Genomic DNA, 15,822 nt, shown 5'->3' on the forward strand with positions numbered 1-15,822 from the left:
AGTTATTCTCGGCATAAGAACAGTTACAGTAATATAGAAGTCAATAATAAGAGATTTCCATGGATGTTTTTTCCCGGTGTTATTTGTATGGATTGACATGTAGATAAAAAACATTTTGTTAAAATGCAGTATGTGAAATTTTGTCACTTCACAAATTACAATCTGAAATTTCAAGTATATTTCAAATGTCTACCTTTTCACAGTTAAAATAAAATGCATAGGAAATACTTTACAAACTAAATACCAAAAGACTCTTACACTTCAAGCATTTCTTTTATTTAAAATGGGATTTTAAACACCAAACACACTATTAGCAATAACACACCTCAAGTGGAGCAGTGGTGTCACCTAATAAGCTTGTCTCAGTAAATGTCAGCTCTCCAACTGCGTCAATATCACGTATCTGTACTTCGACAGGGTCAGATTGAAGTACATCCAAACTATGTACCTGGAAATTTGAGGGCAATATAAATTTGGAAACATTTACAGGGCATAACAACTTTTAACTGTCAATGTTTATTTAAACAATAACAACTTCCTTCTCCTTCACTTCAGGTAATAGGAAACACAGATATCCAAATGTTGGACCTCATCTATAGTTTTACACTCAAAACTAGATTTGTGTAGACTGTTGAATTTAACCCACCACATACACAAGAACTTGAAATATGTAGATTCTGTGCATACACACATACTGGTTGATTCCGTGATGACGTTACAAACTTTCTGGGATGAAGGAGAAAGGTAACTGTATCAATTTGAGTAAGGGCCCCTGGTCCAGAAACAGCTGAATCGAAAGTTATAAGTGAAAAATGTTCTGTTACTTCTGACAGTAGAATAGATGTACAGGTATTGTTGTTGCTAAGATATTTGGGTAGCCAACTTTCAGTCTTGGTAGTATGCACAAAAACAAAAGAATGTCTAGTAAACATGTGCTTTAAAATGCATACCTAAAAGAGCTATGGGCACTTGTTCAGTAGAAGAGATGTGTTTGACAGTATCAAAGATGAACAAGTGCTCATAGCTCTTGAGGTGAGCATTTTAGAGTCCATGTTTACCACACCCTTTTTCTTGTTTTGGTCCATACTACAGCCTCTGAAAGTTGCCTACCCTACAATCTTCACAATAACAGTATCAGCACACGTTTTCCACTGTCAGAGGTATCAGAATGATTTTGCTTATAACTTTTGACTTGGTCATTTCTGGACCAGGGTACCTCACCCAAATTATACACTTACCTTCTCCATCATCCATAAGTTTGTAACATCACCATGGAACCATCCTGTAAATACTGTTAACAATTTTCCCACCCAAGTCCTTTATTCCTTTTCTCAGTAGACTACACCCATATTGACATGGTGATGTTTAAAGAAACAAAGTACAGTACTCAATAACAGGGCCTCCCTTCCATTACAACCAGTAGTTTCAAGGAAAATTTATTTGACTGCATGTACACAGAATAAATTTAGTGCACACAGAAAATAGAAAAGATACATAAATAAAAGATTATTACAATGTCAGCACTACTGTCGATACAGATGGGAACATTCCAGTCACCAACAGCATTATCTCCAACCTGACTCCTCTACAGAAACAAATTCTTTATGAGATTATGTTGCATTGCCTTGATGTTAAAACCATTGAATGATGCTGCAAGGATACCTAACTTCATACTATTTGCTAGCCAAAATTGTCAACTTCAACAGATATTCTGAACTGTCATCCATTTTAATACAGTTTTACTTTTCTAGTTTTCAGCTAATTGTATAAAAAATATTATAGCATGCTTACAGGCAGACCTTTACAGCAAAACATATCGAAAATATGACTACGTTCATAGGCATATGTAAACAGTTAAAGTAATATCAGTGATATATTGAGATAGTTTTGTTTTGGCTGGAGAATGTGTCGTATGCAACTTAGTTTTCCAGTAGAGAAAAATAATGTTGATATTCTTTCATTTGTGAAAGCATTATGCATTGTCTTATACTCTATTTTATGTAGATGTGTTTGTGTTTCGGAAATTGTGCCAAAATATACTATGCAATAACACTTTGTATAGTAAAACAGCAAAATACTGTAAAAATTGCTATTCACCACATAGCGGAGATGCTGAGTCACGATCGGCACAATAAAAAGATTCACACAATCATAGCTTTTGGCCTTTATCAGCAATACATACGCATACACACAAGCATGCACACACTCACACAAACGCAACTTGCACACACGTCTGCAGTCTCAGAGAGCTGAAACTACACAGCGAGCAGCGATCAGCAGCACCAGAGCATGATGGGAGTGGCGACTGGGTGGGGGTAAGGAGGAGGCTGGGGCGGGGAGGGGGAGGAATAGTATGGTGGGAGTGGCGGACAGTGAACTGTTGCAGTTTAGACGGAGGGCAGGAGAGAAGGTGTGGAGGGGGGGAAGGGATAAGTAGACGAAAGGAGAGAAGTAAAAGACTGGGGTGTGGCAGCGAAATGACGGCTGTGTAGTGCTGGAATGGGAACAGGGAGGGGGCTGGATGGGTGAGGACAGTGACTAACGAAGGTTGAGGCCAGGAGGGTTACGGGAACGTAGGATGTATTGCAGGGAAAGTTCCCACCTGCGCAATTCAGGAAAGCTGGTATTGGTGGGAAGGATCCATATGGCACAGGCTGTGAAGCAGTCATTGAGATGAAGGGTATCATGTTTGGCAGTGTGTTCTGCAACAGGGTGGTCCACTTGTCTTTTGGCCACAGTTTGTTGGTGGCCGTTCATGCGGACCGACAGCTTGTTGGTTGTCATGCCTACATAGAACGCAGCACAGTGGTTGCAGCTTAGCTTGTAAATCACATGACTGGTTTCACAGGTAGCCCTGCCTATGATGGGATAGGTGATGTTAGTGACCGGACTGCAGTAGGTGGTGGTAGGTGGATGTATGGGACAGGTCTTGCATCTAGGTCTATTACAGGTGTATGAGCCATGAGGTAAGGGATTGGGAACAGGGGTTGTGTAAGGATGGACGAGTATATTGTGTAGGTCCGTTGGACAGCGAAATACCATGGTAGGAGGGGTGGGAAGGATAGTGGGTAGGACATTTCTCATTTCAGGGCACGACGAGAGGTAATCAAAACCCTGGCGGAGAATGTAATTCAGTTGTTCCAGTCCCAGATGGTACTGAGTTATGAGGGGAATGCTCCTCTGTGGCTGAACTGTGGGACTTTGGGAGATGGTGGAAGACTGGGAAGATAAGGCACAGGAGATTTGTTTTTGTACAAGGATGGGAGGATAATTACGGTCAGTGATGGCTTCAGTGAGACCCTCGGTATATTTAGAGAAGGACTGCTCGTCACTGCAGATGTAATGACCAAAGATGGCTAGGCTGTATGGAAGGGACTTCTTGGTATGGAATGGGTGGCAGCTGTTGAAGTGGAGGTATTGCTGGTGGTTAGTAGGTTCGATATGGAAGGAGGTACTGATGTAGCCATCTCTGAGGTGGAGGTCAACATCTTGTTGGGTTGAGTAGGACCAGCTGAAGTAAATGGGGGAGAAGTTGTTGAGGTTCTGGAGGAATGTGAATAAGGTGTCCTCACCTTCAATCCAGATAGCAAAGATGTTATCAATGAATCTGAACCACGTGAGGGGTTAAGGAGTCTGGGTTTTTAGGAAGGATTCCTCTAGATGGGCCATGAATAGGTTAGCACAGGATGGTGCCATGGATTTGTTTGCAGGTAATGCCTTCAAAGGAGAAGTAATTGTGGGTGAGGATATAGTTGGTCATGGAGACTAGGAAGGAGGTTGTTGGTTTGGAATCCATAAGGCGTCTGCAAAGGTAGTGTTCGATAGCAGAAAGGCCATGAGTATTAGGAATGTTAGTGTACAGGGAGTTGGCATCAATAGAGACGAGTAGGGCACCGTGTGGTAAAGGGAATAGAACTGTGGAGAGTTGGTCGAGGAAATGGTTGGTATCTTTTATATAGGAGGATAGGTTCCGGGTAATAGGTTGAAGGTGTTGGTCTACGAGAGCAGAGATTCTCCCACTGGGGGCACAGTAACCGGCCACAATGGGGTGTCCTGGTTGGTTGGGTTTATGGACTTTAGGAAGCATGTAGAAGGTGGGAGTGTGGGGAGTGGTGGAGGTACGTAGGGAGATGGAGAGGTTCTGGGATGGGCCTAAGGATTTGAGTAGTGACTGTAGATGCAGCTGGATTGCTGGAATGGGTTCACTGTGGCATGATTTGTAGGTGGAAGTATCTGACAGCTGACGGAGTCCTTCTGCCACCTAATCCTTGCAGTTCAAAACAACAGTGGTGGAGTCTTTGTCTGCAGGTAGGATTATAAGATCGGGATCAGTTTTTAGATGGTGTACTGCATTTCTTTCTGCGGATGTAAGGTTAGTATGCATGTTGAGGGATTTGGGGAATTGTTACATTCCATCCTGGACCTTCCATTGCTTGAAAATACTGTGAAAGGTTAACATAATTCAGAGGGAGATGCAGATAAAGAGTTTTCTTACAAACAGAATTTCAGTTGGTTAACTTGATACATCACACATTCAAAACATACGTACACCTATATAAATACAAAAAAAGAAATAAAAGTCCCAAGTTATGTGTTTTTGTTAGCCCTTCTTTGCCAAATATTGTAACAGTTATTTTTATCCACATTCCATGACTATGCTTAACATATCTTACTATAACATTTGACTATGAAACTTATTCTCTGTCACAAGATTTATCTTACTGTCAATGCAAAAAAAAATTACAAGGGAACGGTTCTTTCAGGACTAGAATTAAAAATAACAGGGTGTATACTTGGACAAGGAAAAAAAAATTCCTGGATTTTTCCCAGATTTCTAGGTTGAAAATACACTTTCTCCCGGGTGAAAATACATTTTTCCCCGTGTTATGTGAGAGTATACTTTTCCTTGGCACTGTAAAACTTATTGGCACTTTAGAAAACAAAACTCGGGGAGGGAGGGGGGGGGGGGGCAGGGGGACACGTTTTGGAAAGATCCTTCATGTGCAGCAGCAACATGTACACTGCATATTTTTATGTTACAATGATATAAATTCGAAGTCCACCAAACACCGCATGTTACTTTCCAAGGCGCCATTGAAATCAAGATTGCGACGCGCTTTTGTAAGCCGGGTACAGCTCATGTCATGTGATCTCGCCAGCTGATGACAGCATAGGACACGTGATGTAATCAGCCAATAGCAAAATCTCTCTTAAATAGTGCGAACACACAAATAAGAAAAGTTGATGGTTTAAATTAATACACATAGTGTATCCATTTATAATGGATCAAATCAGACACATAGTGTTGCTACAAGAAAAACAGAGGTTTCACATATAATCGCAGTCTCAAAGATTAATAAGCTGCAAGAGAAGCTAAGCTTCCACATATAATGTTGATCTTTTGTGTGTGTGTTACACTTTAAGATATATCACACAAATGTGCCAGTAAAATTTTTAATAATGACGTAAATGTCTGATCTTCTGGGCTTGAAATTCTTCTAGATGGTCATCCTCAAAGACTTGATTTTTAATTGAGAGTCAAATGCTCTGTGGTTTAAGAAAGTCATCTTACATTTTCACATATAGTTCATCTTGTGTAAAAGGAAATTTACTTAGAAAGTAACGCTTTTCAAACCACCATCCGCAATGTTTTCCCATGTTAGAAACTGATTCATTTCAGCAGTTGCCAGAGCGCGCCAGATAACAGGCACCACTCTCTTGTGCAGCTACGATGACACAGGAAGCCCGTATGTTTGTACGTGTAAAACATTAAAAGATCTTGCACTATGTCACAAAAGAAACAAGACATCAAAGGACACTTCAAGTTCATCGGAATTTCATGAACCATACTAAAATGCATAATCGGGCTTAAAGTGCACATTTGTATGTCCAGATTCGGATGTAAATTTTCTTGAGTACCAGTGCTGTATTATCTCATGTTTAGTTCTTTATTATGGCATAATGCTATGCGAGCTAGAAGATGGAAAAGTGCACTTAAAATACAGCGAACAGTTGAAACTAGCCAACAGTGTGAAATTAAACACTTCGTTTCCAATAAATTGACTGCCTCAGCGCAAAAGATTTAGTTAGTTAGTTACGTGTTCCATTGACCAATTGCAAGGAAAAACCGTTATGATGTGGAACGTGTCAAATGCACAAGAAATGCGCACAGGAAACAAGGTTTTTTTTTTTAATTTTTTTTTTTACGCTATAGTGTTGTACCTAAATGTTGCTATTATCTATCCTACCCCCTTAAATGGCACAAAATGCATATATTATATCTCCAGATTTATTTACTCATATTCAAGAATTCAGCTATGGTGTAGAAGGAGTTGTCAAGGAGGTATGATTTCAATTTGTTTTTGAAACTATTACTGCTGTCTGTCACATTTTATTTCATCTGGTAATTTATCAAAAAGTTTTATAGCAGCATATTTTATGCTTTCTGTGCCAAAGATAGGTTAAGTAAAGGATAGTGTAGGTCTTTTCTTTTTTCTGGTATTGTAATCGTGAATGTCGCTGTTGATTTTAAACTGGTCCATGTTGTTGAGAAAAAAATTCATTACTGAGTAAATGTACTGTGAAGCAGTTGTAAGCATTCATAATCTTTTAAACAGATGCCTACAAGATGTGCGACTGTGAACCCCACAAATTATTCTAACTACTTTCTTCTGAGCTTCCTAAGTGTTGAGTTGCCCCAGAATATTATTCCGTATGCCATCAGAGAGTGGAAGTATGCAAAGTATGTTAGCTTACTAATTTCTACATCCTCAAAACTGGCAATTATTCTGATTGCAAAAGTTGCTGAACCTAGTCGCTTTAGGAGATCAAAAATATGAATTTTCCAATTAAGATTCTCATCTATTTGTGCACCCAAAAACTTAGTGTGCTCTACCCTGGCTACTGACTTCTTTTGATGTGTTATGTTTATTGAGGGAATTATACTTTTTGCAACAGAATATTGGATGTACTGTGTTTTTTTCAAAGTTCAGAGCAAGCCCATTCGCAGAAAACCAATTAATAACTTTTCCAAAGACCTTATTTGTATCATTTTCTATCAGACTTTCTTTTACTTGATTAATAATTATGCTTGTATCATCAGCAAGCAGTGTCAGTTCAGCATCTTGTTTCACATAAGAAGGGAGGTCATTCACATATATCAAGAACAGGAGGGGATCCATGATCAAACCTTGTGGAACACCTAACGTAATTTCACCCCAGTTAGATGAAGTGGCAAACTCCTTTGAATCACTTGAAGCATATAAAGAGACTATTTGCTTTCTGTTCTGTAGATATGACTTAAACCACTTATATGCTGTTCCATTTATACCACAGAATTGTAATTTCTCTAACATAATGTCATCGTTCACACAATCAAATGCTTTGGATAAGTCACAGAATATTCCTACTGGTGACATTTTACTATTTAAAGACTCAATTATGTGGACAGTGGAACTGTATAGTGCTGTCTCAGTGGAACAGCATTTCTGGAATCCGAACTGTGATTTACTAAGTATCCCATTACTGCTGAGATGGCTAACCACTCTTGAGTACATTACTTTCTCAAAGATTTTTGAAAATGCTGTAAGGATGGATACTGGTCGGTAATTATTGACATCTGGTGGTTTCCCCCTTTTTGTAGAGAGGCCTGACAATGGCATATTTTAACCTGTCTGGAAAAATACCCTGAGTCAGTGATGCATTACATATGTGACTCAAAACATCAGCTGTAATTGCTCCACATTGTTTTAATAACCTGTTAGAGATGTCATCTACTCCAACAGAACATTTATTTTTCAAAGACTTAATAATTCTCCTTATTTCACAAGAGGTTGTTAGATGAAACTTAATCTGACTAAATTTTTTCAAAACTGACTCTTCCATGTACTGCCTAGCTTAATAAAAGCCAAATCTCTTTAGCAAAGCTACAAAAATAACTTCATTGTTCTGCAAGGTGATCAATGCTTGACTGTCAGAAAGGTGGAAATAAAACCTGAAAATAACAACATATTTTAGCCTTCCGTAATTATGCGAACATATTTTAATTCATTTGATAGCTTCAGGCCACAGAAATCCATTTTGTTTTCATTTGATGTGAGGGTAATAAATGAAAAGGAAACAGCAAAATCACTAAACATAAACACAGGTCACATGGAGACTACCCACCTCCCCACCACAACTCGGCTGCTCTGTGCATCAGCCCCGGATCTATGATATTTCCGAACCAGGGCAATACCAGATAGTGGTGCCCAGCCACACATCTGTAGCCAGAAATGGGAGAAGGTACTATCCATACGCGACTCAACTGCTCATGTACAAGAGCCCACCCGCAACTGCTTAAACGAATCTAATGTCAACAGCTGTCACATCACACTCATCAGAGGCAATCATTATGAATCATTGCATAGTCTTTCCAAAGCCTTTGACACACTTTGCTGTTGTCAGACGCTTGTATGAGCACTATGTTTTGTTGTTGTATATGGCAGATTTCCTTTGCAACTTAAGTTTTATTTTCGTTTTTTCTTCCTCTTGTTAATGTTTTGTTGTGCAGTATTATCCTGCAGACACAGGATACAGTAATATCCTTTGTTGGAATATTGGTTCTTACCAGTCAAAATCACAGAAATTTAACTGAAAACTAAAACAATGAAACATTCCCGGAATTCTAAAATATTCCGGGGTTTTCCCAGTTTTCTCCCGGATGAAAAAATTCCCGGGTTTTCCCCAGATCTCCCGGGTCGTATACACCCTGAATAAGTAATATATGTCATTTCTGTGTAATATGGGAGATGGGACAAGATATCACAGCCTTTGCTCAAACAAAGGAGCACAGATTGATTGAATAGACTGGGGGCAGAGAGCATTTCCTCAGAGGATTAAAATAACTTTTTGAGCAATATATCATCTATTTCATTTGACATTTAGCATCACACTTTGCCAATACCTTTTTATAACATTGTACAGTAATGTTCTGTCTATCTTTTTACATATTTTGTCAGAAGACACTGCAACAATATCCAAATACAGTAAACATCACCTTTCCAGGTGATTACTGCGATGTGTCCTCAGCGTTTCAACTGTAACCATTTCTTGACAATTCTTTTGTTTTTCAGCCATAATTGTGTTCCTAATATCACAACAAGAAGGCTAGTTGTTCGATACCTGCATCTACCATCCACAAGCCGCATTTTGCAAAAAATACACTATGTAGCACTGTCATTTCCATGGCTGATGTTCAAGAAGGACTGTCAGCACTGAAAAGGAATTATCTGAATGGGACAGAAATCGGTACATGTGATGCACAAGTACAGACAAACAAATGACCACAATTTCTGAAAAATTGCATGATTTATTCAAGAAAAAAAGATTCACAAATTGAGCAAGTCAATAATGCATTGGTCGACCTCTGGTCCTAATGCAAGCAGTTATTCGGCAGGGGACAGATCCAGCAATCTTGCTGGTGAAGGAAGGATTTGGCAAGCAAGAAGAAAAACAGTGGAAACTCTCCCTCTGTGCGGGAAGGCATTATCTTGCTTCAATGTAAACCCAGGTTGGATTGCTACAAAGCGCAAAAAAGTAGGCATACATTTTGTCGACGTACTGCTGCACTGTAAGGATGCCGCGGATGACAACCAGAGGGGTCTTGCTGTGAAATGAAATGGCACCTTATACCATTACTCTCTGTTGTCAGGGCCTACAGAGGGCGACCAACAAGTTGGTATCTTACAAATGCCGGGGTCATCTCCAGACACTACTTCGCTGGTCATTGGGACTCAATTTGAAGCAAGACTTACCACTGAAGACAAATCTACTACAGTCAATGAGAATCCAGGCTGAAGAAGTGCCTGGAGACATCCTGGTTAGCAGTAGGATACCAACCTGTTTGTCACCAGCCATATGGCCCAACAACCAGTTCTGATGATCTGGGGTGTCATTTCTCTTCATTACAGGACCTGTTTGGTTGTATGTCAGTGATACTCTAGGCTCTGTCTTTTTGTTCTTCATGGCAAGCCATCCTGGGCTTACATTTCTACGAGATAATGCCTGCCCACACGTGTCTTCCTGCTTGCCGAACCCTACCTTGACCAGCAAGGTCACTGGATCTCTCCCCAACTGAAAACATTTGGAGCACTATGGCTAGGGCCCTGGACAGGGTTTGACATGATATCCCTCAGGAGGACATTCAACAACTCTATCAATCAATGCCAAGCCTAACTGCTTGTATAAGGGCCAGAGGTGGAACACTGCATTACTGACTTGCTTTGTGACGCTTTTCTTCTTGAATAAATCATCGAGTCTTTCTGAAACAAAACTGTAATCATTTGTTTGTCTGTATTTGGACATCATCATATCTACCGATTTCCATCCTATTCAGATAATTCCTTCATGGCATAACATTTCTTTTTGTCTTTGTGTGTGTCTTTTTTGTGTACGTTTTCATTTTAATGTAAACCTCTCTGATACACAATACTTCTCTTGTAATGTCTGCCACCAAAGCTGGATAGGCATATATGTGAACCATCTCATGCTCACTAAACAAACTTCTGATGAGGCACGTTACTAACATTTCAATTTTCTATGAATATTAAGTTTTGCAGACTGACAAGCAGAACTCAAGGACCAGTTGAATATAGGTTTTATAAGCTTTGTGCATGAATGGCTGCCATTTGAACTGGATGGAGTTCATAACAGTATGGCCATAGAGACAAGTGTGGAAAAATAAACTACATAAAAATCTCAGTTATAACAAAAATAATAATGTGACAATGATAAACACAAAACAAGTAAATAGTTGACAAATATGAAATATTTATAGTTTGCTGGTTATAACCAGACCACTAAAAAAAATGTGTTTTTACTTCTCCTCAACAGTCTAGGTATGAGATGGAAGTGAACACAAAAATGATGAATATGTTAGTCATTTTACAATTTGTTTGTCATGTCACCCAAAAATGTGACAGTGAAACACCATGAAATAAATCATGGGCTGTCTCTTCATTAAAAAACAAGGTGCCTTAAACAAAATTTTGTGTACAGACATGTGTCCACCATAAGCACTAGAAGCCAGGTGTATCTTTTATATTTTCTCACTAGAGAGCTAATATAACAAAGAGTAGTCTTACACTGCAAGTGTGCTAATGGCTATTAATTTTGCCTGTGCAACTGTACAGAATCATCACGGCATTGTTGAAATCACTGAGCCATAACTTCGATTCAACAGCTGAGTTGGTGAATGTAAGGGAATGCTTACTGTACAACAAACCAAAAATGCAGAATTTCTTGGTTGCCACATATATTAATTTATTTGCCTGCACTCCCACATACTCTAGAAACTTAGCAAAATTATGGCTAACTAGCTGTTATTATCTGACTTTGCCTGGACAGAGCTGAAGGTCACTATTAAATAAAAGTTACGTGTGACCTGGGAATGTGTGAAAAATCTCTCATTATAGGCATTTAGTGAAAAATGATTAGTTTTTATACATTGCTAAAAAAATATTGATGCATGCATGCTACACTTTGCATTATTTAACTTCAAGGATGGAAATTTGTAGAACATACAATGTGTACAAGTTTGCTTCCACTGTTTTTTCCCCAATATTTGAGGCTTTAATGAAACAAATTAATTACTCGTGTATCATTCAAAGTATTTTTCATCGCTGGTCACTGCTTTCTCCCATCTTTCAGGCAGTGTATGAAACCCGCGTCGAAAAAATTGTTCATCTTTTGAAGCGATCCACGAATCAATCCAATTTGTGACTTGTTGATGAGATCGAAAGTGTTGGTCAGCCAGGCCCTGCGCCATTGATCGTAACAGGTGATAGTCAGAGGGAGCAATGTCTGTAGAATATGGCGGATGGGGAGGGACTTTCCATTTTAATGTTTCCAAGTATGTTTTGACCTCTTTTGCAACGTGGGGTCAAGTCTTGTCGTGTTGCAAAATCACTTTATTATGCCTCTCGCTGTATTGCGGCAGTTTGTCTTTTAATGCTCTGCTCAAACACATTAATTGCATTCGATAACGAGCACATGTGATTATTTCACTTGGTTTTAACACCTCATAGTACATGACACTGAGCTGGTCCCACCAAATGCAGAGCATGATCTTGGAACCGTGAATATTCAGACTGGCCGTCGATGTGGAAGCATGGCCGGGATATCCCCATGTTTTTTTGCGTTTAGGGTTATCGTAATGAAACCATTTTTCATCCCCGGTCACAATGTGATGCAGAAATCCCTTCTGTTTTTGCCTCTGAAGCAACTATTCACAAACACACAAACGCCGTTCGGCCTCTCTTGGTTTCAGCTCATACGGGACCCCAAGTTCCTTCTTTCTGAATGATTCCCATAGCCTTGAGACGTTTTGAAATGGCTTGCTGTGTCACTCCCACTAATCATGCCAGTTCGTCTTGAGTTTGACATGAGTCTTCACTCAGCAATGTCTTCAATTCTGCATCTTCAAAAAATTCTCTCTTCCACCACTATGCCCGTCTACGACATTAAAATCACCGTTCTTGAAGTGTTGAAACCACTCACATCATGTTCTTTCACAAATAGCATACTTGAGAGCATTCGATGAGACTCAGCCGCTGTTTTCTACATATTGAAACAAACAGTAACACCTCCCACAAATGACGAGGATTAGGCTCGTAAATTGACATTTTCAATCAAGAACAACTTTATGATGCAGACACAAATCAACTAATGTTTGACTGAGGTTATGTTGACTGAGGTCCAAGCTAACTGCCTGACATCTGCGATCCGTTTCTTTCGACTGCTACTTACCGTTGTTGCCACTGCAGGTCAACTAGCTATGTAACCACATGGTGAGTATAACCTTATCATTTGAATGAACTGCAGAGGATAGCCACCATGGCCAAAGTAACTGAATAAAGAAAATATGAAAAATGGAAACTCTAAGCAAAAACTAAACCAAACCAGTGACAGAGAAAGCAATCAAATGGTTTTAAAGACAAAAACTTAGGGCTCAGTGAGCACCACTGAACTGTTCTAACAGATTTTCTGTGAATCTTACATATTTCAAATTATAGGCAAGAACATATAATCTGTGTATGGAAAAGTGGATTTCCTATTATATAAAACATGAAACAGTGAAGGTAGCAGCACCAGTGGAGATGTATGACTGTAATTAGTTTAATTGTTTCATATTTATAAGTGGCATAATGATGCAAAATAATGTCCATATGGGCAAAACCATTATTTGTGATAATCCATTAAAGCTACACGAAAACTACACGTAGCATTGAAAAGCTGATCAAATCTGCTCTAAATTGAGGTGTAAATTCATAGTTTATACATGTTTATTGAAGTCACATATGCACAACTTTGACTTAAATCAGTGTAAGGTATACGTAATGGTGGCCATTTTCATGTGGGATGGCTTGGATTTCAGTACACAGTTGGAGTGGAGCTGGCATACAGAAAGGCTTGTGAGTGGCTGGAAGTTGTCTTGTGAGTGAAGCCAAAAAATTTTCTAAGTTTTTGGTCATGGACTTGTACATATTTCATGAGTGGCGACTGCCAAGACTTGGAAACATTTTTCAGCATGAGGACTCTGATTAATGTCAGGTTAGGCGATGTAGTCTAAACCTTCATGAATTGTTATGCAAATAAATTTGATATATTATTTGTTCGCAATTACAAAAATTCAATGTAGAAGTGTGCTGAGCCACTTAAAATAGTTTCTGAGGATTTTCCAAAGATTAAGCAAACATGTGTTGCTGGTTGACTTACTTAGGTTTTCATACCGACAATTATTACTGTAATACTAAACTGTTGCAAATAGTGTAAAAGGACATTGCATTTAATTTTTCTGCAACAAATTCCATCTGTGAAACGCGAAAATTATTTCGCTGCAAATTCCTGCGTGCATATTTATTAAACTTGTAACTGATTTTATTTGGGTTAATGCAATGGATGCATTGGTTGGCCCCTGGATAGTGACATGGCTGATATTTTAAAATCTGGCCACACATCAGGCGACCCAATGAACAGTGTTTTCCTCGCTTAATTCAATTTTCATTCATGCAGATGCATGGTGGGCTCTTGAGTCTATCTCTGGTGAAAATACTGGTTAACTTCACTATTAATCATTTACTTTTTCGATAACAAGCAACAAGACAACCAGTGTGTACACTGCATTAACATTTCACATCCCCCCACCCCCCAAAAAAAACCCATACCATTGCATAATGGGGACTCAGGTCCAGGATTATTTCTGAGTGGACTAACTCGGTAGGCAGTGCACATTTATGAGTGAAGCCAGCGCAGCAAGCAACTTGCAGGAGATGGTGGAGTGGAGCGGGGGAGAGGAGATGGCGGAGTGAAAGGGGGGGGGGGGGGCAGGAGATGGTGGAGTGGAGCGGGGGAGAGGGGACGGCGGAGTGAAAGGGGGGGGGGGGATATACTAAAAAAGTATTAGTGTCAATGGTGTCGAGAAACAGCTGAAATGGTTCCTCGGTGGAATCCTTGTTAGATTCTATGCTGAATTTGTAGCTGAGTTAGCCCCTTTCCTAATTATAATCTATCATAGATCCCTCAAACAAAAAAACCATGCCCAATTTTTGTAAAAAGGCATAGGTAACACTCGTCTGTAAGAAGGATAGTAGACGCGATCCACAAAACTACCGTCCAATATCCTTGACATCAATTTGTTGTAGAATCTTTAGAACATATTCCGAGCTCAAACATAATGAAGTATTTTAAACAAAATGACCTCCTCAATGCTAACCGGCCGCAGCTCATAGTCTCAAAGCCGCGTTCTCGCTCCTGAGCCTGGGGTCCTGGGTTCGATTCCCTGCAGGGTCAGGGATTTTCACCTGCCTCGAGATGACTGGGTGTTTGTGTTGTCCTCATCATTTCATCATCATTCATGAAAGTGGTGAGATTGGACTGAGTGAAGGTTGGGAATTTGTAGGGGCGCTGATAACCACACAGTTGAACGCCCCACAAACCATCATCATCAACAACATCATCAACAACATCATCAATGCTAACCAGCATGGATTTCGAAAACATCAATCATGTGAAACCCAGCTCGCACTTTTCTCACATGACATACTGAAAGCTTTGAATCGAGCCAACCATGTAGGCGCAGTATTAATTGATTTTCAGCAAGCATTTGACTTAGTACTGCACCTATGCTTATTGTCAAAAGGATGATCACATGGCATATCAAGTGAAATTTGTGACTGGGTTGACGACTTTTTGGTAGGGAGGACACAGCATGTTATCTCGGATGGAGAGTCATCAGACGTAGAAGTAGCTTTTGGTGTGCCCCAAGGAAGTAAGTTGGGACCCTTTCTGTTCATGTTGTATCTTAAGACCTCGCAGACAATATTAATAGTAAAATCAGACTTTTTGCATATCACACAGTTATCTGTAATAAAGTACTATCTGAAAGAAGCTGCATAAATATTCAGTCAGATCTTGATAACATTTCAACACGGTGCAGAGATTGGCAACTTGCTCTAAACGTTCAGAAATGTAAAATTTTGCTCTTCACAAAATGACAAAACATAGTATCCTATGACTATAATATCTCAACAAGCCACTGTAGGAATCTGCCAACTCAAACAAATACCTGGGTGTAACAGTTTGTAGTGATACGAAATAGGATGATCACATAGGTTCAGTCACTGGCAACGCAGATGGTAGATTTTTGTTTATTGGTAGAATGAAATGGAAGCGCAACCCATTCTAGAATACTGCTGAAGTGTGTGCGACCCATACCAGGTAGGCCAAACAGGGGATACTGAACATTTACAGAGAAGGGCAGCACAAATGGTCACAGGTTTGTTT

General features: G+C 39.5%; 1 protein-coding gene across 2 annotated transcripts in view; it reads right to left on the minus strand.

Moving 5' to 3' along the window:
* LOC126174861 (uncharacterized protein C2orf42 homolog) overlaps nucleotides 1–15,822 on the minus strand; it is a 231,343-nt gene that overhangs the window by 94,116 nt on the left and 121,405 nt on the right. For both annotated transcript variants that reach the window (XM_049921260.1, XM_049921261.1), the window contains one exon: nucleotides 326–448. In XM_049921260.1, coding sequence (XP_049777217.1) covers nucleotides 326–448 — 123 coding nt within the window. The remainder of the gene's footprint in view (nucleotides 1–325; nucleotides 449–15,822) is intronic.

This window comes from Schistocerca cancellata, chromosome 3, assembly GCF_023864275.1.
Source record: "Schistocerca cancellata isolate TAMUIC-IGC-003103 chromosome 3, iqSchCanc2.1, whole genome shotgun sequence".
Lineage (NCBI taxonomy): Eukaryota > Metazoa > Arthropoda > Insecta > Orthoptera > Acrididae > Schistocerca > Schistocerca cancellata.